The sequence below is a fragment of the Syzygium oleosum genome, unplaced genomic scaffold (genome assembly GCF_021117445.2).
Source record: "Syzygium oleosum isolate NSW1041296 unplaced genomic scaffold, Sole_v2.1 Sole_v2.12, whole genome shotgun sequence".
NCBI classification, from domain to species: Eukaryota; Viridiplantae; Streptophyta; class Magnoliopsida; order Myrtales; family Myrtaceae; genus Syzygium; species Syzygium oleosum.
The window spans coordinates 10367664-10393189 of NW_026607496.1; the positions used below are offsets into that span (position 1 = coordinate 10367664).

Sequence of the window (25526 nt, forward strand, 5' to 3'; positions counted from 1 at the left end):
GATGATGGTTGCAAGATGTGAACAATACTGGTGCAAGGAATTTATCAGGAAGACAAAATCCATACCGACTACTTTGTTTCTCCCAGTTCTTCGTTGAAGCTAACTCCAAAGAAAACTTCTTTGTTTCTCCCAATTCAATGATATTTGTTGACTTTTCGCAATGTACTGAATGGATGTTCAATGTCAATTCATTTTGTGTACTTGTAGGTACCATTCAATCTCTAGATTATGATTGTTATTGCTACTCTGCAGTAAAAATTTTAATTAACCAGGGTTTATCGTTTTGATAGAGATTATCCGTTGTACAAGAATTTGTCGAATTATAAGGATTAATACTACAAAAACCTCTAAACTATGCCTGATGTAACACCAATTCTCTAAACTTTTTTTTGGATCACTAAAAACTCTAAACTTGTCCATTGTGACACAAACACCTCGAACTTTATATCAGCGTGACAAGCATGTCATGGATGGAACTGTAATAGAAGGTATATATGTCACACACGTATAAGTTTGAGTTTTTTTGTAGCACATAAAAAAGTTGAGGATATTTGTATCACAGTAGGCAAGTTTAGGGTTTTTGGTGGCACAAAAAAAGTTGGGGGTATTTGTGTCACAGTGCGCATTTATTCGTTAGCTCTGTTCAATTTGGTTAATGGAATATACTGATGTGGTTTTTTTTTTTTGTTACTTTCTCGTAACATGTGGTGCAGATGTCATGCCCATCTAGCACCACATCAGGAGCCATAATGACGGTGATGGCGACACCGTGAAGAAGATCTCGTGCAAGGTGCTGAGGAGCCCCATACTACCGGTGAAGATCCAGCGAGTCGAACTCATCGCAGAGTGACGCTGCTCCTCCATTGCCATCGCAATCGACGGTGGTGGCTCGTTTGGTGGGTTGAGCTACTGCATATTTAGCTTTTCATTATTTTTAATTCTTATCTCTTTTTTTTTCTTTTGCCTCCTTTTCTTTTTTCTTTATAATTTTATCCTTTTTCTTCTTTCGTCTTTCTAAATTTTCAAATTTTTTGGATACGACACTTGGTGGGCGCCATGTGTCCTAAGAAATGAGAAAGTCACATCAAAAATCCGTTAATAAATTGGACGGGATTAACGGAGGGATTTTTTTTTTTTTTGGGGTTTATAACGAAGGGACTTGATTGCACCAGTTTAACAACTTTTAAAATATGATTGCACTTTTTGAAAATTTTAGGACTAAATTGCACTTTCACAATAAGTTTAAGATTTTTGATGCACTTATCCCAAAATTAAAAAAATAAAAATGAGAAGAAAAGGAAAGTCTAACCTGAATCTCAAGGAAGATGGCGTGGGCCCAGTTGAAAAGGGGCCTCCCATTGGCCTATCAGCTTTTTATGGGCCAGAAGGCCCATCGTCTTGATTTTGGGCTTTCTTTTGGGCCATCAAGGCCCATCTCCTTGCTTTCGGCCCACCTATCGTGTCGGCACTTTTCACTTCGACCGTCTTCTCGATCAGGCTGCCCCCAAATCGTTGCGGTGCTCTCTAGGGTTTCGAATCGCCTCAAAACCTCACAACCCGATTCGCAGCCAGCGAGCGAGCGAGCTAGAAATCCGACGCCATGGGAGGTAAGTGCCCGCACAGGAAGGTGAAGAAGAGACGCCTCTCCCACAAAACCGCTCGTCGCACCAAGTTCCTCCTCAAAGATATCCTTTTTCTTCTTCTTCTTCTTCTTCTTCTTCTTCTTCTTGTTCCACCTGGCTCGAGTTTCGCGCCTTTATCTCGTCCATCGCCGCGCGATTTCGCGGTCGTGTGGATGGCTGTAGTTCTTTCCTTGACTCCGGTCGAGTTCCCGCACGCGACGACGCGGTGTATGAGGAGCTGAAGAAGCCGGACGAGCAGCGGCGGCCGTTGCCCGTCGACGAGGATCTCCCCGGGATGGGCCAGTACTATTGCTTCCACTGCGAGTGGGTGCTCGTGTCTGTGTTTTTTTTTTGTTTTTATTTTTGGAGAGAAAAGTTTCATTCTTTGGATTAGTTTCGGATACCATTTGATGCAGCTTGCTAGATTCATGAGAGTAGCTTCTAAGAACCTTTGAACATGTATTAGGCTTCGAGTTTTTGCTGTCAAAAGCGTGAAATAGCTTTAAACTTGTATTAGATTAGCTTACGTCGGTCCACCAACGGTCGAAACCTGTTTTGCGATTTTGCCATAATCTTTGTTGTTAATTATGCGCAGAGTATTGGATCGAGGTTTTTTTACTTGAGAAAATAAATCAAATTGGGGACTTTATCGGTTTCTTTGCTTGATTGCAGCCGATATTTTCCGAATGTCGCCACGAGGGACGAGCATTTCAAGACCAAGCGCCACAAGAAACGGTTCGTAGAGCTGATCGCTCGATTTTGCTACCGCTTTTGTAGATATTGTTGCATTTGCTTGTAGAAGATTCCTAATTTGCTCAGATGCCGATTGATTGTGCTAGTGAGACGATTGCTGGGTCAGCCCTATCCTTGCCGCAGTCAACCAGTGGCATACCAAGATAGTTGTTGTGTAGGATCGCCCAGAAAAAAAAAAAGAAAGATTACTATGATACTGCAATCCACCATTTTGCAACTCTCTGCTTCTGTATTTAGGACTTGAGATATGTTGGATCACTGTTTCATTTTCATGCCTGTTGGTTCTAGAATATGTGGAACTTCATCGCTTCTGTCTAAGATTTACGTAGTTCCTTCAGTCTTTTGAGGCTTAAATTTTGGACTTTTCTCTTTGTTATATAAAATTACATACATTTTAACTCCAAAAGAGAGAAATGAAGCTTAGTACATGCATTAAAGAAGGTCACGGTTCAAGTATTAGAACACATAATTTCTAGAATTCATTTACCAGTATTAATGGGTTAGCACATAGACCATAGAACAGGGGGAAAAAAGCAATACGAGTGTGGAAATGAAGAAATAAGAACTTTCATTTACCAAACAGGGATAAAGAAAGACAAAAAGAAAACAAGAGTATTACGAAGGAGGAGGAAAGATAATACAATTAAATATAGATGCCAATACTGCCAACCGTAAGAAGATTGAAGAAAATAAAACATTATGGATGTGTTCATCGTGTGGTTGATTAACAACAGCTCATTCGTGGAGTGAAGAAAGGGGAAATAAAGAAAAAGTAGGAGAAAAATAGAAAGCAGAAGGAGATGGCATTTTGTCATCATGCTGAAGTAGAAGATGGTGTCTTTGGAAAGATGTCAATTGCCATAGCCGAAGATCTTTTCTGCTTCATGCTTCTTCTTCAGAGTTTAGCCTCACCAGTAAGGAATATCTGTCAGTGCCCTGTGTTCTAGTCTTTCAAATGGGTCTTGGGCTGGGAGGAATGTGACCCAGTTTTGTCTTTCTCGTGGCTGAAACATTCCTGAGCAAGTATGGATCTCTAGGATCATTTGTGGGATCATGGATCCCATTAAATCCGACGATCTGCATCGCGGTCGTGATCCTGACAGCGAGCGATTTTTCTCACGTTCATGCATTTTGGTCTTATGATCTGGATTGTGATCCTAACAACCGGGCTATGGACAGTAGATAACTGGTTTAGTGTATTATCCATGCGTTAATGTAGCTTCTCCGGTTGAGATTCTTTTTGGTTATTCTTTGTCTCGTATCATCTGGATGGTGTAACCTTCATTTGTTTCTAATTTTATCTACAGCTTTTACTTTTAATACGCTGGATAAAATGCACAATCCTTTCCACTCCTCTCATGTAATTAAATTAGTGGATGCATAGTTCTGTTTCTTTGTTGTCTTATTTGTAGCTTGAAGTCTGGTGTATTATTGAATGCTTTTGACAACTATTGTGACACGCAGTGTGAAGCAAATGATGGGTCCTGCGCCACATACTCAGCTTGATGCTGACTTAGCTGCAGGGATGGGCATGCCTGATAATGGTCCAAAGCTTATGTCAATGTGAGCTATCTGTTTTTGCGCCCATATGGATTGGACCAGCCTTTTTGGTGCAGCAAGGATTATCTTCTTAAATTCTCTTGTTAGTTGGCTGATGAGTGTATATGCAGCTAGTGCTTTGATATGGGAGTCTTTGTAGTTGCATTTGCTTGAGGAATGAGCAATCGAGCATATTTACTAGACCTATATGCAGCTAGTGCTTTGATATGGGAGTCTTTGTAGTTGCATTTGCTTGAGGAACGAGCAATCGAGCATATTTACTAGACCTATCTGACTGGTGGTATCTGATAAAAGGTGATCTCCAGAAGGTTTTGGCTACTATGTATTAAGAAAGGGCAAGTGAGATTTTGTTTTTGAACAGAAAATGTGTGTTTTGTTGTGTTATGTGTCTGAAATTTGAGTGTCTTCTAATTTGAGCCACAAAGCACTGACTGGTGCAAATACAATTGATATTACACTTCTTTTTTTTTAGAATTTGAAGCGGCTTAATCTGCCTTCTCTTCTTCTTCTTCTAATTGCTGCTGTTGGGACTTATCTGTGGATGGACGGAAAGTATAATATTGGAGTTCAGCATAGATTATGTTCATTGTCTTTGAGAAGAGGTTAGGAGTTTGAATAGATGCTAATCTGTTTATTCATCTCTGAGGTAGAATAGTTTTCTCACCATTACCGGTTTCCCCGGCTTCGATATATTTCTCTTTTATGGATTGGATAAGATAAGTCCCTTTTACCTTCTTGGAGTATATGCAAGGTTAGGTTTAAGGTCCCAACTCTTCAAAATGGAACTACTTGGCATCTCTTTAGTTATATACAGTGGACATTTCTTCTTCAAAAAAAGTTGCTGTCTGTCTTTGTAGTACCCCTAGTTTGGTGAATTTATGGGTACCTTAATTCTCGTTAGTAAATGTGTGGCTGGAAACACCTGTCCAGTGTTACCTGACAATGAGTGTGATCTTTGGTTCGGATATCGTCGAGCTCATTTTTCGACATGGTAGGGTTCATAGATCATGTAGGTGCCACCCAACAGATTGGTGTTTAGACTGTTTTTGTGTTGGATCAATCTCGTGGAGCTTTGAAATTTGTGCTACTTACATGGCGGAAGTCTTACATTTAGAACTTGATGCGATTGTGCACATGGGGTGGATCATCGGTTTCTGGTTTTGCATCTCCTGTCCTTGTGCTCAACATCTTGTGTAATAATCATGGTGATTCTGTAAGTGACCAGCTCAAACCCTTAGAAGATATGCTGTAAAAAATTTAGTTTCTCACTTTGGAGTTTGGACATCAATGAGATGTTTGATATGTACATTTGGACATATGTCTGGAGCTCTTATCCTAAGTGTCTTGGAGAAAACAATATATTTGGTTTGGAGAAGTTGGTTTGTGCTTATGGAGCCTTGTACATCATGTGCTAGGTGCTTCTCGAGCACGAGATTCCCATCCACTCTAGTGTCAATTATTGGGTTCAACTATCGTTGCAGATTTTCCTCGAATGATCGCACTTGCTATGTGGTGATTGACTTAGGTGGTGGGCCAGAAAGCTGTGATTTAAAGTATCTAAATATCTTGCCATGTACTGGCTTAATTACAACATTTACTGAAGGTTCAAAGCCATAATTAGCAAATGAGCAACCAGCGCCTTTCGGACGAGGAGGTCCTATTTAAGGGTAACTACGACAATCACTCAGTTTTGTCCATTAATCTACTTCTCAAGTTTCGTGGCAAAGTAGAACTCAGAAAGCCGTGGCATTGGCATTCTCAGGTGAAGTCATCCTAATGTCTTCGATTCAGTCATCCTAATGTGTTTGATTCGGTGTTTGATGGGAGAATAGAATTGTGCATTGCGATTGAAACTATCGGAATGTGTGCCTCGCGGGTAAATATGACCGTTCATTTTTTTGGTGCTCATATGAACCCTACATGATGAAGGATTTTGATCTGGACCAAGTCGATCAAAAAAGCACGAAGTCGCCAGTTCTTTTTGCTGTCAGTGGGTGATTCCACCTTTAAATGGTAGAGTAAGGCCTGTGTGATAGTGATTACATGGACCAATTGTCACGCCGCGTCTTTTCGGGCACGCTAATGAGGTACTTCCATTTGTCACGAATGGGGAAGCTGTCCCCAAACGGGCTACTAAGATCCGATACGGATATTTCGCCCAGACGTCCCACAGACGTCCCATCACTAGACAAATGGGGAGTCTCTCCCCGACCATACCTTACATGACAACGAATTGTGATTTTTTTTATCATTCTATTCAATTTAGGTTTTTTATTTGGAGTCACCACTACTCATTATTGGTAGGTTAACTAGAAACCTAATCAGGGTACAGGAATACCACGATTCTACAAACTAGAGATTCTAAATACGGGGACTTGGTTACGCTAATGATCTCGAATCGTGATCTCTAACATCCTTTCGGTACCTAAAACGATATGATATGTCTAACATGTCACACGAGTTTTCAAGGTCTATCCACTAATTATAACCATTCTAAACATGAGAACTCAATCAATTAATATAAGCAACACAATCAATTGCAATCAAACAAAAAAAAATCCTAATTTGGGTCTCTAAAATGAAAATCAATTCAAAACATCCAAACCCTAGTAAAGCCTTAAAGGCTTATTCATTCAACGATGTGTGCTGTTTTTAGGATTTAGGTTTTTTTTAGGGGTAAAAACCCCTAAACTAAGGATTTTCTAAAAATGCCATTTAGGAATCTCTAAAAAATCTAATTTCACTTGCAAAGGTTGGCCACAATGTTTTTGGGTTTTTTGTGAATTTTTGAAATTTTTTGGTTTTTGATTTTTGATTTTTTTTTGAAAAATAATTTTCTGAGAATTATCTTTTCCAAGAGTTGATTTTTATTATATATTTTTAATTTTTTTAAATTTTTTATGGATTTTTGAATTTTCTAATTTTTTGTATTTTTCAAAATTTTTCACATTTTTTATTTGTTTTTCTGGTCCTTTTGAATTTTTATAGAATTTTTTTTTCTGATTTTGATTTTTTTGATTTTTTTAATTTCTAAAAAAATTCCAAATTTTTATATTTTTATATTTTTAGAGTTTTTCTGAATTTCTAAAATTTTCTCATTTTTTTTTAGATTTTTTTAAAATTTTCCGCCGGGGGATTGAACCGGATCGGACTGGTTTGGGCCGGTCTGATTGGATCGAACAGGCCGGCACCGGCGCCGGCCAGCGCCCCGATGAGCACGGCGCCGTTTCTGGCGTTGTTCTCCTCGGCATTTCGCCGAACACTTGGTGGGCATGCTTCTGGGTTTATTATTTTCGAGGCCGCGACTTTGAATCAAGTTCCGGCGACCTTCCGACGACCTTTTAGACTGATTTTTGATTATGTACTGAGCTTATGTTATCCTTTATCGACCTCAATTCACCGATTTGCCGCTCGACCACCACTGGCCGGCGAAAAATGACCTCAAAGGTCGTAACCTAAAACTGAAACCAGACAAACTTTTCTAGCTTTCAGATCATCACACGGTACGCCCTAGCTGTTTCTAATGATCAAGACAACAATTAGAACAATCAAGGAGTAGGATCAACTAACTTGGAACGGCCATTGGCCATCGAGAAGCATTCCGGCGAAGCTCGAGGTTTCCAGCGAGGATTGTTAATGGTCAGCCAACTCGGTTTAGTGCATTTTCAATCCAAATTTTGCAATCGAACAATGAAAAATATGCTTAGAAGCTCATCATATACATCAACAAGCTCAAATTGCAAGAAAAATCACACAAACAACAACATTAAACCCAAACATGCTTTCTGGAATTTCATTGAAACCGTGATAGGGATCGAAGTTTACCTGCTTTGACGAAGGATCAAACGAAGTTTTCGAGACAAATGGTGGTGGTAGAGCTCTTTTCTGTCACCTGAACTTCAATACGGTAGCTTCTACTTCGCCAGGATAGCTTTGGACATGCCAGCCGAATTGGATTTTGAGGCCACGACGATCAGCGCTGTAACAGGTCCTCCGGTGAGGAAACCCATCGTTGGGAGTGATTTGCCGGCGTTTTTCCAGTCGGAAAAGCGCCGATCACTCGGTCCTGGAGGTCTCCACTCATCCTCAAGGACGATCTGTCTCTTTTTTTGCTCTAATTCTCTCTCTCTCTCTCTCTCTCTCTCTCTCTCTCTCTCTCTCTCTGAAAAATCGTTGAATACCTTCCTTGCGTTTGATAATGTTTTTGCTCCTTTTTGTAACTTGATTTCCCGCTCAATGTTGGTTATCACTGACCTCTGAATCGGTTGTAACGAATCTCCGACGCCAGTTGGAGATTCTCCAGTTGGAATTGGAGTTTAACACGTGCTATATTGATCGGATTAAGTCAATGAAGTGGCGGGACCGGAGTAGATATTTTTCTGGGTTTATCGTGTCTTGGACGAGTCGGGCGAAAAAGGAGACTGACCCGGGTTGGGTCGAGTCGACCCGGGTTGGTCTAAATTATAAATTAAGCTCGATTTTGACCTAATTTTTTTAGATTTAACCCCAAAATTGAATTCTTCATCACATTTTTTACCCAAATATGTGATTTGCCCTAATTTTATCACAATCAAACCCAAAAATTTCAAACTCGGATCATTAGGGTTTTTGTTCAATTCAATATCCATATGACCTGATTGGGCAAAATTGGCGCCAAAATTGGATTACCCATACCTGATTAACCTTATAAATGATTGTCTCAGGGTTCGAAAATTTCTAGTTGGTTATGACCCCCAATTTGGGTTAAAAATCCTTAATTTTCAATCGAATTTTGGGACTTTTCGATTTATTTTATAAATTGTGCAATTGGACTGACCATTATGCAATTTGAGGTCCCAGAATCATTTGTTGTGAAGACACTACAGCTGAAAAATGACTAGAAATGAATTAATTGAGTTTTTTATTCAATTTGGACTTGTTTTTACCCAATTTTGGCAAAAACACATTCCCAATTAAGATTCCATTTGCTATTTTTCTTGATTTTCACCCCTATTTTGATCAAAAGAAATTAAGGAAAAATCAAGAAAATTCTAAAAAATTATTTTTGGTTTAGAAATAGGTTCCTAAGCTTGGCCAAGGTTCCTAATTCTAATTTTGTGATTTTTTTGAGATAATCTAAAAAACGAGCTAAAAATCAAGTGTCAACAGTTGCCCTTCTTTGAGAATGAGCTCGTTAGAGGTTGATCTAAAAAACACGGTGACACCTGAACTTTTAGTTGACTTTATGGACAGAATAAATGGAAATTTCACAACAACTGACTAGAAATCTTGCTTGAAATTCATGGTCCAACCCAACTTTTCCTCTTTTGAATTAATTTGAGAGGTTTCTAATGATTAAGGGCGTAGAGAAACTTACCTGTTTGCAAGTAGTTTCCTTGTTGATTATCTCCAAAGTGTGAATTGATGGTAGTGATGGTGATGATTATGATGAATTGATCTATGATCTCGTGGTTTAAGGATATATCTAAAAACCACGAGTGCCTGAGGCTTCTCACCTGAGGACTTGATGATTTTCCTAGTGGCTCCTTGCTAGTAGGGCTTAAGATTTGCCTAGTGGTTCCTCACCAATAGGGCTTGGATTTGCCTAGTGACTCCTCGTTAGTAGAACTTAAGATTTGCCTAGTGGCTCATCGCTTGTATGACTTAAGATTTGCCTAGTGGCTCATCGCCTGTAAGACTTGATTTGCCTAGTGGCTCCTCGCCTGTAAGACTTGAATTTGCCTAGTGGCTCATCCCTTGTAAGACTTGAATTTGCCTAGTGGCTTCTCACCAATAGGACTTGAAATTGCCTAGTGGCTCCTCGCCTATAGGACTTGGATTTGCCTAGTGACTCATCGTCAGTAGGACTTAAGATTTGCCTAATGGCTCCTCGCCTGTAGGACTTGAATTTGTCTAGTGACTCCTCGTTAGTAGGACTTACGATTTACCTAGTGGCTCCTCGCCTGTAGGACTTGGATTTGCCTAGTGACACTTCGTTAGTAGGACTTAAATTTCCCTAGTGGATCCTCGTTAGTAGAACTTGAAATTGCCTAGTGGCTCCTCGCCAGTAAGACTTGGAATTTGCTTAGTGACTCATCGTCAGTAGAACTTAAGATTTGCCTAGTGGCTCCTCGCCAGCAGAACTTTGTATGGTTTTTAGTTGATCAAAAACTATTTGAAATGTGGTTTAAAGTTTATCACAAACTACTTGATTTAAAGTTGACCAAAAACTATTTGAAATATGTTTTAAAGTTTACCACAAACTACTTGGTTTAAAATTGACCAAAAACTATTTGAAATGTTGTTTAAAGTTTACCACAAACTACTTGAAAACTTGGGTGATTTTGAAATCATGCACTCTTTGTGTTAATGCATTTTGACAATCAAATTTCCTTTTGAAGGAAACATTTGAGCAAATTGCTTGCAATCTTTCAAGAAATGCTTGAAATAATCATTTGGAAGACCTTCATTAGAAAGGATTTATCTCAATCTATGAACATGGTCTTTTCCGCTAATTGAAATGGGAATCATCTTGAGACCCTCAATTCATCTCTCTTAACCGATCCTCAAGTACTCAGAGATGTTCGCAATGTATACAATCGGATTGATTCGATAAGGTCTTTCAAAAGATTGTAATGTAGGCTTGGTCAATGACTATTCAAAGGATAGGCATTTTGAGGTCAAGAAAAAAAAATTCATCATATTTTTTTTTGACTCACTTCGAGTCTACAAGTTAAGAATCTCGAGGACAAACAAGACATTATTGCATATACTCCTTTGAGTGATGACTTCTTATCATAAAATCATGTTTTCACTCTCAACATCCCGATCTGAAGAGTCTTTGGGGAGAGGTTGTAATGTTGGTATCGGGTAGGCTCAAAATGCTCATTTATTTTTGCATTCAGGATTTTTGTGGAATTGGTGATCTTCTTAACATCACTACCCATTTTCCTTTTGTCCGCTAGGGATCTTTTCTTTTTCATGACCACAAGAGTTCTCTAAACACTCATTATGATCTTTTTTCTTTTCTCTTTTTATCATTCTGCTTGTGATCTTGGATCATTTTGAGCTTTCCTTCGAACTCCCTTTTTCTTTTTTTCTTTTTCTTAGGCATTCGGCCTTACTTTTATCGGGCACACTGCTTTTTCATGCCCCTAATTCTTTCGTATTTTCTAAATCTTTTGGCTTCTGACCTTTTTCTAAGGACTCTGTGTCATACCTTTTGTTTCTTATTTATCCAAAGTGGATCATATGCTCATGCTCCAGTATGAAGAGATGATTACCAATTTAGGGTTTTGAAATGAATATCGAGGCTCAATCGGGCTTTGCAAAGGGGTAATGTGTTTAGGGGTAAGAAATGAAATGCCCTTCTTCCTCTTGGGATGTTGCAAGCTTCCATACGACTTTGTTGGAAGTTATCACAGAAAGATTAATGCAAGTATATGCAATAAAATCTTTCTTGATCTTTTTCTCCATAAACGTCAACCACAAACCCCTTAGTTTGCCCCAATTAGAGGTGGTTCTTAATAGGGTTGTTTTGAAAAACTTCTCCACTGTTTAGGTTCAAATTTGGTTTGCAAGGGATAATCATATGCTTGGGATAGTGAAATGATTGCTTTTCATCATTTCAATCCATGTAATCATTGCGAACATTCCCTATTTCCTTAAAATGAGGTTTTTCTCACTTTAAGCACTCATTCTTTTCATTCCACTCGAGTGTATAAGGGACGTGTTTGGATATGGTTTACCTTTCATCATTTGAAGATCTTTCCATTTAGTTTCATCCAAACGTATTGTTTGAAATTTTCCAAAGCTTTTTGTCAAATAATCCTTTTTAGAGAATTCTCATGCACAGTGCATGCTCAAAGAATGCATGTTTCAAAACTTTTTTTTTTGGTTGAAACTCTTTGAAATGATCTTTGAAACAAACTGTTTTGTTTTGCTTAGCTTTCACATCAACCCGTTTGGGGAAGGAAAAGTTCAATCTTTCCAGAAAGACAAACTCTTTAAAACCCAGACTGTTTTGTTTTTTGTTCAAATACTCGATCATTTTGATGAAATTCCTTTTTGACTTGATGAAGGTCTTGCAAAATTAGGAATTAAATGTTAAAATTTATTTGAGCAATTCTTGACAACAATTAGAACGATTACTGCCAATTCTCTTGTGTGTTCCCACTTTGATTCCACTAGAGATTTTCTTTTCATTGCCTCCTATCTTTAAGCTCCCTGGGGATAGCAAAAAAGGAAGAACATATTAAAAGAGGATATCAAGGAAAGTAAATTGGGAACGATACTTTCCTTCATCTTTTATCAACTCCATTGGGGTTTTGGAGATCTTTGATTATCTTAAGCTCCTTTTGCTTTATTCTGCAAAAATAACAAACATGTTTATGAAATGCATGATATGCACATGTTCTAGAGTGACCCAAATCATTTCATTTCATGGAAAGAATATCTTGACAGCATCTGCATTTACATGATGGCCAATTCTGTTTCAACCATATCTATAAGAATTAATACTTCTCCAGGAAGAACTTTCTTGACAACATATGGACCCTCATAATTTGGGGTGAATTTCCCGCGGGGATCTAAATTATTGGGAATGACTTTCTTTATTACAAAATCTTCCACCTTAAAATGCCTTGGCTTTACTTTTCGATTGAAGGATTAGCAACTCTCCTCTGATAGGTCTGTCCATGACATATAGCCTTCAACCTTTTTTCATCGATCATGTTGAGTTGTTCACATCTCTGTTGAATCCATTCCGCCTCTGCAAGCTTCAATTGAGATAAAATCCTTAATGAAGGAATTTCCACTTTAATAGGTAATACTGCTTCCATCTCATAAACCAGGAAAAATGGAGTTGCCCCAGTTGATGTTCGAATTGAAGTTCGGTATGCCATTAAAGCATATGGCAGCCTTTCATGCCAGTCATGATAATTCTCGGCTGTTTTATATAATATCTTCTTAATGTTCTTGTTTGCTGCTTCTACTGCTCTGTTCATTTATGGGCGATATGGGGATGAGTTCAGATGTCGAACGCGAAAATGTTCAAGCAAATTATCCACAATCTTGTTATTTAGATTTGAGTCGTTGTTAGTAATGATTGTTTCTGAAACTCCATATCTGGCAATGATGTCTCGCCTAATGAACTTTGCGACATTCTTGGCGGTAATATTTATGTATGAATTGGCTTCAATCCACTTTGTGATATAATCAATTGCAACCAAAATGAAGCGATGCCCATTTGAGGCCTTAAGGTTGATTGGGCCAATCACATCAATGCCCCATATCGAAAATGGCCATGGCTCTGACATTTGGTGCTGCTCATTTGGCGGTGCATTGATTCTATCTCTATAGATTTGACATTGATGACAACATCTCACATGTTGGATGCAATCTGTTTCCATTGTCATCCAATAGTATCCCATCTTCATGATCTTTCGGGCTAGAAGATGGCCATTTATGTATGGTCCATATTCGCCTTCATGAATTTCTTTCATTACCTGTTCAGCTTCTTTAGCATCAACATATCTTAATAGGACCGAATCAAATGATTTCTTGTAAAGAGTTTGACCGCTAAGAAAGAATTTAGTGGCTATCTTCTTTATAAACTTTCTATCTCCTGGTTGGCTTCCTTCGGGAAATTCTCTAGTTTGGAGATACTTCTTGATGTCGTGGAACCATGGTTCATTATCAAATTCAGCTTGGACCACCATGCAATGAGTTGGTTGTTCAAGGATATTGATTCTCAAAGGCTTTACATCCACACCATCTTTCACTTGCAGTAATGATGATAACGTTGCAAGAGCATTTGCAAAGTGATTCTAAGCTCTTGGAAGATAATCAAATGTTACTTCTTCAAATTCCTCCACCATCCTTTCTAAGTATTTGTGATAAGGTATCAACTTGGTATCTCGAGTTTGCCACTCACAAGTTATTTGCAATATGATGAGCATAGAATCTCCATATACTTGCAATCTCCTCACCTTCATTGAGAGGGCTAATTGTAAGCCAAGAATACATGCTTCATACTCAGCAATGTTATTAGTGCATGGAAATGTCAATTTTGCAGATACTGGATAATGTTGGCCTTATGGGGAAATTAGTACTGCCCCAGTTCCTGATCCAGATAAATTGGTTGCACCGTCAAAGTACATGGTCCATTTATCATCAACCAATGCTAATATACGATCATCAAATCGTTCATCCTTAGGATTAGTTGTACTCTAGGAATTCTCTGCCAGCATGTTCGTTATTGCTCGTCCCTTGACTGATTTTTGTGGTGAACTTCTGATATCAAATTCTGATAACAAGACTTGTCATTTTGCTAACTTTCCAACCAAAGGGATTTCTCAAGTAAATACTTGATTGGGTCGTTTTCAGTTACCAGCAAGATTTGGTGATGAAGAGTGTATTGCCTTAATCTGTGCAACACCCACATTAATGCAACACATGTCTTTTCAACTGCTGGGTAATTCATCTATGATATTGTAAACTTTTTGTTTAGGTACTAAATGGCTTGCTCCTTACCAATGTTCGGTCTTCTTTGGACAAGCACTGCTCCTAACGACTCGTGATGAATCGTCAGGTATAAGATCAACGAAATCCCAGGGATTAGTGGTACAAGGACTGGCGGACATACCAGATATTCTTTGATCTTATCAAAGGCTTGTTGACATTCTTCATCCCATTTCACTTTAGCATTTTTCTTCAGTAATTTGAAGAATGGCTTTGTAGTTTCAGAAAATTGATGAATAAATCGGGCAATGTAATTTAATCGCCCCAATAAACTTCTCACCTCTTTTACCGTGGAAGGAATCTTGAGATCATATATTGTCTTGATTTTTTAGGGATTTATTTCGATGCCCCTATTGCTGACCACAAATCCTAGCAATTTGCCTGATTTTGCCCCAATTACACATTTATTGGGATTTAACCTCAACTTGTATTTTCTGAGTTTTTAGAACAATTTCCGAAGCACTTCAACATAATCTTCTCCTTGTCTGGATTTTGCAATCATGTCATCCACATATACTTCAATTTCTTTATACATCATATCATGGAACAAAGTTACCATTGCCCTCTGATACGTGGCACTAGCATTTTTCAAACCGAAAGACATCACTTTGTAACAGAATGTGCCCTATAGCGTAATGAAGGATGTTTTCGCCTTATCCTCTTTCTTCATGAGGATTTGATTATATCCAAAAAAAACCATCCATGAATGAAAACGTTTTAAATCCAGCAGTACTATCCACTAGTACATCAATGTGTGGAAATGGAAAATCATCCTTAGGGCTTAGTTTATTTAGGTCACAATGATCGACGTAGACCCGTACCCGCCCATCTTTCTTTAATACGGTAACTATGTTGGCAACCCATTCTGGATATTGTACTACTTCAATGAATCCAACCTTAAGCAATTTCATCACTTCCTCTTCTATTTTCTTTGCCAATTCCGGCTTAGTTCGTCGAAGTTTCTGTTTCTTCAGAGGGATACTTGGATCGATTAGTAAAGCATATTCAACTATGTTCGAATCGAGGCCTAGCATATCGGCGTAGGACCATGCGAATATATCTTGATATTTTCTAAGTAAATCAATAATGCTCTTTGCTTTCGCAGAAGAAAGACTTTCTCCTATCTTAACTTCTTTGAGATTCTCTTTATCACCAAGATTGATGGTAACTGTTTTTTTTAATGTAAGTGGCTTTGATTCTTCATGATGAATCCATTCCTTCTTGACCCATTCTTCATCCTCATTATCCTCTTCGATATCGCAAGTAATTTCTTGCGAAGGATTTGGGCTACATAAGAACCTATTATGAGTATGCGAATGCTCATGCTTGATATGCAACAAACATGGTTAGTAATTGCATATGAGGTATAACAATGCATGAGCTTTTCATGAAAAGCTTCTCTTTTTCTTTCTTTTTTTTTTTTAAAAAAATTCATTTTGAAATCCATTTTGAAAGAACGGAATGATAGAGCTAATCCTCATATCCTTGGACTCTCTTGCTCTTAAAATCACTTTCAAAATCAGGACCAATATAAAAACCCAAACCCTCAAGCCTCACAAGTGAGGGCTATTTTTATCATAGGTTTGGTCTTATTCCCATATGTCCTTAATAAACTATTGAACACTTTTATTGAATTGAAAATTGTGATTACAGCTACAGCATCAGGAATCGAAATTGCAACTAAATTTGGAATTACCAACGGAACTGTTATGAAACTAGAAACTATAAAAGCAACAATGCAATAGAAACGATATCAAGCAAGTAACAGCTCAAGAGAACCTTCCTACTCCAGTGCGTAGGTACTTTCTGCTTCGGTTATGATGACGTTGATAACATTCTTCTCAAATAAGCCCAATAAAAGAGGTTCTTCTTCTATGCTTAAATCCTCTTCCTAAAGTAGCTTGGAGGGTCCAGAAAAAGTTTCCTTGATAAGGATCTAGTAATAAGAAAGCTTTTTAGCTTTACTTTTCCATATTGACGGGTTGATAACGTGATCACCTCAACTTCCATAACTTCTATGGTTCTTCTGATCTCGGCTTTGAATTCCCTGATGATTATTAGAGCTCTTTGTGACATAACCTATTCCATGTCTCCTTTTTGTAGTAAGTGGGATAATAGATTTCTTGATCCCTTGAGCTTTTGACTCAAGTCCGTCACCAGGAGTGAATCTACATTGGCATAATACCTTCCCCGACATAATAGATGAAGTTGAGAGTTCTGGAGACTTTATGATACTTCCGGCGAGAATTTGCATCATCGAAATCATTTCAAAGGATTGATAGCTCGGTTCCTCCTTTACCTCAGGCTCGATATATGGTATCGCACTTTCTTTGTAAGTGATGAAATCTGTCTCTCCATGTACGGTAATCATTTTCCCTTTAATAACAAATCTAACCTTTTGATGGAGACCGGAAGAGATAGAACCGACCATATGAATCCAAGGCCTTCCCAGCAGTAGATTGAAAGTTCTAGGAATGTCCACCACTTGAAAATCAATTAAAAAGGGCATAGGGCCTATGTTTACCTCCAGCTCGATATCGCCATTGACATCTTTATTCATTCTGTCGAACGAACGAACAGTTACCTTAGAAGGTTTAATGAATTCTTCATTGATCCCCAAGTGATGCAGCGTGTTTAGAGGACACAAATTAAGTGCAGAGCCATTATCAATCAATACATATGATATTTCTTTGCCCTGACATCTGACGGCAATGTATTGGGCCTTATTGTGTGAACGTCCATCCATCGGGAAATCTTCATCAGAGAAAGCGATTTGATCTTTCAAAAGAATAGTGCCAACGAAATCCTCCAATTGCACTTCGTTGATTGTTTCCGGTACATGTACTTCATTAAAAAGTTTCATAAGCACCATTTTATGACTCTCCGAGGTTTTGAAGAGATCCAACAAGGAAATCTGTGCTGGCATCTTCCTTAGCTGCTCTATTACTTCATACTCGCTTGTTTTCATGACTGATAGCGACTACTTCACATCTTCCTCGGTTACACCATTTTTCTCATGTTCACCCTCCTTTGGGACGTAGCACCTTCCCGATCGAGTTATGGCATCAACTTCTTTAGGTGTGTAATCCCAGGGCACGCACTTAGTGTCAAACTTTTCTTTTGGAGGAAAAGTAATGATCACAGGCTGTGTCTCTTTTTCTTCGATCATTAGTTGATCAATTGGAAGTTGAATGGTAATTGGTTCAACATGACCTTCTACTTCCTCGTACTTATCCACTTCATCAAGTTTGATTAGAAATGATGTGATCATGGATACTATACTTCTGTTGGCTTCATCTACATCCATTTCACCCAACCATCAGGTGTGATTATTTCGTCCTTAAAAGCCCAGGAAGGGGGTGTGTATTTGACACGGTAATTGTACCGGCCACTATCTTGACGTAAGAAGTCCACAACTTTGCCTTGTTTATATGCTTTGCGCACGAACTGCCTATCACCTCGACGGGTCTCTTTCTTCTTTTTCTCTTCTCGATCTTCTTTTTCCTCGAGACTTAATTTGTCAATTGAAACCCTGTCCATACCGCCCCATCCGTCAGGCACGATAACCTCGTTTTTAAATGTCCATGGAGGTGGGGTGTATTTGACGCGGTAGTTATATTTGCCACTGTCTTGACAAAGTAGGTCCGCAGTTTCACCATGCTTGAGTGATTCTTAGGTAAAATGTTTCTCTCCCTGACGGATCCTTTCCTTATCTTTTTTATAATGATCCATTTTGTCTTCAAATGGAATTTCATTCTCATGATTCAGCTCATCATTCATACCACCCCAACCATCGGGCATAATTACTTCATCCTTAAATGCCCATGGTGGTGGAGTATATTTTACTTGGAAGTTATACTTACCAAAGTCCTCTCTCAAGTTGTCTACAATTTCACCTTTTAAAAGTGCTTCATGACAAAAACGAGCATCCCCTAATCGAGAAGTTTTCAGCTTAGCTTCATATTTATCTTCATCATCAGACCTAATTATTTCTTCTTCATCCTGAACCATGTTTACTGTATTATGCTTAGGAAGAGGATTCTGATGTACGTTTGGTTCGGGCTCTTCAAAATTAAGTATCTTCTTGTCGATGAGCTGCTGAACTTTGTATTTTAGAGTGGGACAATTATCTAAGTCATGCCCCCTTTCTCCCATGTGGTACGCACAGATTTTTGATTCATCATACCAAGTAAACCTTGCAGGATTGTCTCTTGGTACCTCTTTTGCCACCAAATTCTTTTCTAGAAGCATTGGTAATAGCTTTGACAGGGGACGCGGCAAAGGTGTGAATTGCCTTACAAGCCTTTTATTTGGCTCAAACTTGCCTTGGGTTCTTCCAGGTGGTGTTGGATTGTTTCAGAAATGGCATCTGATGAATGTTTGGGCTAGACACCATAGCTACCTCACGAATAGGCTCTTTGTCTTTCCTCCCAGGATAAGGCCTCCGTGTTGTCGTTTATTGAGCTTTCTTCTCTTTCAATCCCTACTCAATCCTTTCACCCATTTTTACTAGCATGGTGAATGTTTGACAGCCTGACACATGTAGCTTGTCGTAATATTCAATCGGCAATGATTTCAAGAAGAGTTCAATAAGTTCATCCTCGCTTATGGTAGGTTTTACTTGTGACGCGACAGCTTTCCATCTCTGGGCATAAGCTCGAAACCCTTCATTCTTTCTTTTCTCCGTTCTGATGAGATTCTCTCTAGTTGGGAGTACTTCAACATTAAATTTGTATTGGCGGAGGAATTCTCCTGCTAAATGATCTCATTCCGTGAAATCTTCTATGTCAAGTGCGGTGTACTATGCTAGGGTCGCTCTTCTCAAGCTGTCTTGAAATGTGCTAATGAGAAGTGGCGTGTTGTCTGAGTACCTCGCCATCTTGCGGAGATAGTATTTCAAATGACTTTTGGACTGCCAGTTCCATCATACTTACTCACGAACTCTGGTTCCTTATAATTTTCCAGAACAACCACTTTCGCATACGGTGAAAATTTATCGAACCTTTATAGTTCATATCCCTAGCTTGCCAAATATTCTTCAATTTTGGCCAATCTTTTGGACTCTTCCTCATCCTTCACTTTAGATGTCCTCTTAGCCAGATCTTCTTCTTCCAAATTTACTACTTTAGGGGTAACTTTTAGAGGATTTTCTTGGACTGTTCCTTTACTTCTAACTGGTTCTTCAATAGGAGTTTCCGTAGCAGTAGAAGTTCCAGCATTAGGAATAGTAGGATAAGATCCTCGTGAAGCAATGATGAAAGCTTTCATTTCCGCCATCATAGTGGTCATTTGAGTCACTTGGTTCTCAACTTCAGCTAATCGGGTACGAGTTTCTTCATTCGCTATTTTAGTCTGCGAACGAGTTCGGATTCGGGTTCTTCTTTCTTCCGTTGCTATATTACCTACTTTATAAAAAGACAAGGTATTAGCATGATGAAACAAACATGAAATCCTATATCCTTTAAATTGTATGGTTTTTCTTGTGACTAACAAGGATAAGAATTTTCATACAAGCCTTAGCCTTATATAAAACTTTTACCAATGTTTTTCTCAAGCAATCATACAATTCAAAGAATTGTAATCCATGGTGACTTTCTTTTTCGAAATGTGTTTAAAATTTCATCAAACTCTTATTCACCAAGCAATTGCTTCAATTTTTGAAAGTTTGTATTACAACGCTTCAAATCAAAATGGGGGAACTAGCTTAAACAAGTCTAGGCTTCTTTTTAGCTAAGGTAGCTTCAGCCTCTTCATATTCATTCCATTCTTTAACCCGTGCTTCCCATTCTTCTACATCGATCACAAATTCTTCAAGAATATATGGCTCCACATCAGGTGTATTCGGCACAATGTACTCTGGGACATATGGCTCATCGAGGTTCATGGTAACGCTCAATGGCACATACGGCTCAACGTCAATTGGGCGTTTAGCCTTTAACCACTTTATGTATTCATTGAATGCCAAGTAGAACTTCATTTCTCCTTTCAAACTTTCAGGCCATTCCACAATTTGCTCAGTTGATCTCTTCAAAGAATCGACAATTTTGTCAGCTCTTTTTTGCAACTTTCTACTTTCTTCTTCTGGTAGGGATCCTTGTGATGTCGTGAATGTGAACTCTTTGGGATGCCAACTAGGTGGTATGTGTTGGATCATTCCGAATTGTCGCACAACTCTTAATGGGCAATAGGCGGTTCCATCATTCAAACCAAATAATGGCACCAAATTGCCTTCTTGACAAGTAATCCGAGCTTTGTCTATCCTTGGCCACTTGATTGTCCATTGGAATTGATCGGGAGTCAAGGCCCTGATGAAATTAGCCCATTCATGGAAGGAGTATTTTGGTAGTTTCTCCTGGATTTTAAGGTACCTCTCTATAGGATTGGCGGCTGAACAAATTTCTTGAATGTGAATGTGTCGTTCCCAAGATCGAATATGTGAAATGAATCATATAGAAAGTAATCCGGCTGAAACTTGAAGTACACCTTTATCTTGGCTTTGGTACTTATTCAGAGAGATGATAGTTTCCGCTAAAAGTATATTGGAGAAGTCCCACCTTAAGCAGGCTTGCCTAGCAATCACTGCAACTAGAGGATTCAACCCGGATCTTGATGTAGGGAATAAGACAAACCTAAAGAAAGCTAGAATGAAGACTTTCGCAGAAATATTCCCGATTTCCTTTGGCAATTTGGAGTACTTTGCCATTAGAAAGGATAAGGGAAATCTCCCAGTATTTGACTTAATCAGCTTTTCCACTTGAGAAGTCTTCAAGTTGAGAAATTCAGCTATTACACTTGCAGGCTTTAATCCAATCGAAGGTTCCATGATTCTTGGTTTGAAATCAATCCCAATGGTAGCTTTATACTCTTCTAACGTTGGTACCATTTCATGTTCTCCAAGTTGAAATATCGTAGTGGTAATTTCCCAAAAATGGGCTAACGCCTGAATTAAGCTCACTTGAGGTGTAAGGTTGATAAGCTCAAATAGGTATCCAAGTCTCTTTCTGACATAAACCTGGTTGTCTTTGATTATATTTCCCCACCATGTCAAAAGTTCCTTTCGGGGGACTGGAATGACTTGTATATCTAATTTTCTCATGTTTGATCTAAAGCATTCAAAAGAAAGTTTTTATCAGTCACCATGGATTATCAATTAATTTTAGTACCTCCATTTCAATCATATGTCCTTTTAGGGTAAAATGGAGGTAAAGTACATTTGCATACTTAGAAAGTGATACAAATGTCACCTTTAATCCATTTAAGCCTTAAAAGAGCATATACTTGAAAATGGGGATGAAATCAATGTTTGATGCAAATGCCCTTTTATCATGCTCCATTTAGACCATAAAGGCCTAGCCTACGGTTTACAATTTCGAATATGTCAAGATGAACATTCGGCTCATTAAATTGTACATGTCACATTTTGAATACATCGACATTCAAATTACATTGAAAATTCACCATGGACCTATACATTCCATCTAAAAAAAATGGTCAAATGGAGCATGTTTCCATAATCATTCATTTTAGTATAAAAAGGGCATTTAGATCAACCATTGATTATCATTTAGGCATTTTATTCAAATTGTGTTAACTAACTTGCATAATTGAAAGAGAAAGGAATGTAACGATACTTACTCATAGGGACATTTTTGTATGGTTTTAGGTATACCAACCACAAAGACATGCATATGCAATAAGTGAGGTTTTGACATCTAAAAGGGTAGGATACTAAAGGCTCGAGGTCACCACCTTAATGGATAAGGGATTCCATTCCAATAGGCAATTAACCTAAAGTAATAGACTATTATTCCATCTCGGTGATCGGTATTGCATTTAAACGATCCCATGAGCAATCGGCTCATAGTTTCGGCTAAACACATACTTCATAAGGGTAATCCTAAATGTAGCCGGGGTAGGGCCACGAGTGGTGTGTGCGAATGGTGTAGTGCTAAAGCAATTTAAAGGCATGCATAGCAATTTAATAACCAAACAGCACTTCAAAAATTCAATCAAATCACATTCAATCCCAACACTATCCTACAAAACAAAGGTCAACAAAGACTACACCCCTTATACCTCCCACCTACAAAACCATTTAACACGATCATTAGTGAGACATACCTGGGATCCTTGCGTGAGTACAAAACACATGCATATCGTTCTATCTAGGCCTAAGTCCACTTAGAATTCTCAAGTCCCCAGCGGAGTCGCCAAGTCTGTCGCGCCGCGCCTTTTCGGGCACGCTAAGGAGTTACTTCCATTTGTCATGAATGGGGAAACTATCCCCGAACGGGCTACTAAGGTTCGTTACGGATATTTCGCCCAGACGTCCCACAGACATCCCATCATTAGACAAACGGGAGGTCTCTCCCAGACCATACTTCACGTGATAGCGGGTTGTGATTTTCTTATCATTCTATTCAATCTAGGTTTTTGATTTGGAGTTGCCACTAGTCATTATTGGTAGGTTGACTAGAAACCTAATCGGGGTATGGGAGAAATATCACGATTCTGCGAATCAGAGATTCTGAATATGGGGGCTTGGTTACCCTAATGATCCTGAATCGAGATCTCTAACGCCATTTCGGTACCTAAAATGATATGATGTGTCTAACATGTCACACGAGTTTCCGAGGTCTATTCACTAATTCGAACCATTCTAAACGTGAGAACTCAATCAATCAATATAAGCAATACTATCAATTGCAATCAAACAAAAAAAAATCCTAATTTGGGTCTCTAAAATGAAAATCAATTCAAAACATCCAAACCCTGGTAAAGCCCTAAAGGCTTATTCATTCAACAATGTATGCTATTTTTAGGATTTAGGTTTTTTTTAGGGGTAAAAACCCCTAAACTAAGGATTTTCTAAAAATGCCGTTTAGGCATCTCTAAAAAATCTGATTTCACTTGCAAATGTTGACCACAATGTTTTTGAGTTATTTTGTGAATTTTTTAAATTTTTTGGCTTTTGATTTTTTTTTGGAAAATAATTTTCCGAGAATTATCTTTTCCGAGAGTTGATTTTTATTATATAAATATTTTTAATATTTTTAATTTTTATGGATTTTTGAATTTTCTATATTTTTTGTATTTTTCTGAATTTTTCACATTTTTTATTTGTTTTTCAGGTCTTTTTGAATTTGTATAGAATTTTTTTTCTGATTTTAATTTTTTAATTTTTTTAAATTTCTAAAAAAATTCTGAATTTTTATATTTTTAGAGTTTTTCTGAATTTCTCAAATTTTCTGTTTTTTTTAGATTTTTTTTTAAAATTTTCCCGTTGAGGGATTAAGTCAGACTAGACCGGTTTGGGCCGGTCTGATCGGATCAAACCGGCCGACACCGGCGCTGGCCAGCGCCCCGGCGAGCACAGCGCTGAAACAACGCCGTTTCTAGTGTTTTTCTCTTCGGCATTTCGCTGAACATTTGGTGGGCATGCTTCTCAGTTTATCATTTTCGAGGCCTCGACTTTGAATCAAGCTCCGGCGACCTTTTAAACTGATTTTTTATTATGTGCTAAGCTTATGTTATCCTCTATCGACCTCAATTCACCGATTTGCCGCTCGACCACCACTAGCCGGCGAAAAATGACCTCAAAGGTCCTAACCTAAAACTAAAACCAGACAAACTTTTCTAGCTTTCAGATCATCACACAGTACGCCCTTACCGTTTCTAACAATCAAGACAACAATCAGAACAATCAAGGAGTAGGATCAACTAACTTGGAACGGCCATTGGCCATCGAGAAGCATTTCGGCGAAGCTTGAGGTTTCCGGCGAGGATTGTTAATGGTCAGCCGACTTGGTTTAGTGCATTTTCAATCCAAATTTTGCAATCGAACAATGAAAAATATGCTTAGAAGCTCATCATATACATCAACAAGCTCAAAATTGCAAGAAAAATCACACGAACAACAAGATTAAACCCAAACATGCTTTCTGGAATTTCATTGAAACCGTGACAGGGATCGAAGTTTACCTGTTTCGGTGAAGGATCAAACGAAGTTTTCAAGACAAATGGTGGTAGTAGAGCTCTTCTCTGTCACCCGAACGTCAATAAGGTAGCTTTTGCTTCGCCAAGATAGCTGTGGACATGCCGGCCGAATTGGATTTTCAGACCACGACGATTAGCACTGTAACAGGTCCTCCAGTGAGGAAACCTATCGCCGGGACCGATTTGCCAGCGTTTTTCCAATCGGAAAAGCGCCGATCACTCGGTCCTAGAGGTCTCAACTCATCCTCAAGCACGATTTGTCTCTTTTTTTGCTCTGGTTCTCTCTCTCTCTCTCTGAAAAATCGTCGAATACCTTCCTTGCTTTTGATAATGTTTTTGCTCCTTTTTGTAACTTGATTTCCCGCCTAAAGTTGGTTATCACCGACCTCCGAATCGATTGTAACGAATCTCCGACTCCAGCTGGAATCAGAGTTTAACACGAGCTATATTGATCGAATTAAGTCAGTGAAGTGGCAGAGCTGGAGTAGATATTTTTCTAGGTTTATCGTGTCTTAGATGAGTTGGGCGAAGAAGGAGACCGACCCGGGTAGGGTCAGGTCGACCTGGCAGACTCAAGTTGGTCTAAATTCACAAAGTAAGCTCGATTTTGACCTAATTTTTCAGATTTAACCCCAAAATTGAATTCTTCATCACATTTCTTACCCAAATATGTGATTTGCCCTAATTTTTATCACAATTAAACCCAAAATTCTCAGATTTCAAACTCGGATCATTAGGGTTTTTGTTCAATTCAATATCCATATGACCTGATTGGGAAAATTTGGCACCAAAATTGGATTACCCATACTTGATTAACCTTAGAAATGATGGTCTCAGGGTTCGAAAATATCTAATTGGTTATGATCCCCAATTTAGGCTAAAAATCCTTAATTTTCAATTGGATTTTGGGGCTTTTCAATTTCTTTTATAAATTGTGCAATTGGACTGACCATTATGCAATTCAAGGTCCCATAATCATTTGTTGTGAAGACACTATGACTGAAAAATGACTAGAAATGAATTAATTGAATTTTTTATTCAATTTGGACTTATTTTTACCCAATTTTGGGAAAAACAAATTCCCAATTGAAATTT

The 25526-nt window shown here is 38.4% G+C and overlaps 1 protein-coding gene across 2 annotated transcripts; it reads left to right on the forward strand.

The window, feature by feature from the left end:
* Positions 1-1547: 1547 nt before the first annotated feature.
* On the forward strand, positions 1548-4403 carry LOC115674204 (uncharacterized). Of its 2 annotated transcripts, XR_008817672.1 has the most exons (5): positions 1548-1690; positions 1843-1946; positions 2295-2357; positions 3840-4033; positions 4117-4403. XR_008817672.1 is itself a non-coding variant. In XM_056316778.1 (4 exons), exons 1-4 carry the CDS (start codon positions 1601-1603, stop codon positions 3940-3942), a joined length of 360 nt encoding a protein of 119 aa, XP_056172753.1. In that variant the 5' UTR covers positions 1548-1600; the 3' UTR covers positions 3943-4403. The 2 variants fall into 2 exon arrangements, 1 of the variants encoding a protein (XP_056172753.1); XM_056316778.1 differs by having other exon boundaries at positions 3840-4403.
* Positions 4404-25526: the final 21123 nt, after the last annotated feature.

Bases quoted from the DNA above. Each gene is read 5' to 3' on its own strand.
- LOC115674204 (XM_056316778.1), top strand. From the start codon at position 1,601: ATGGGAGGTAAGTGCCCGCACAGGAAGGTGAAGAAGAGACGCCTCTCC. The intron at 1,947-2,294 runs GTGGGTGCTCGT...GCTTGATTGCAG, and splicing joins TACTATTGCTTCCACTGCGA to CCGATATTTTCCGAATGTCG. The intron at 2,358-3,839 runs GTTCGTAGAGCT...TGTGACACGCAG, and splicing joins ACCAAGCGCCACAAGAAACG to TGTGAAGCAAATGATGGGTC.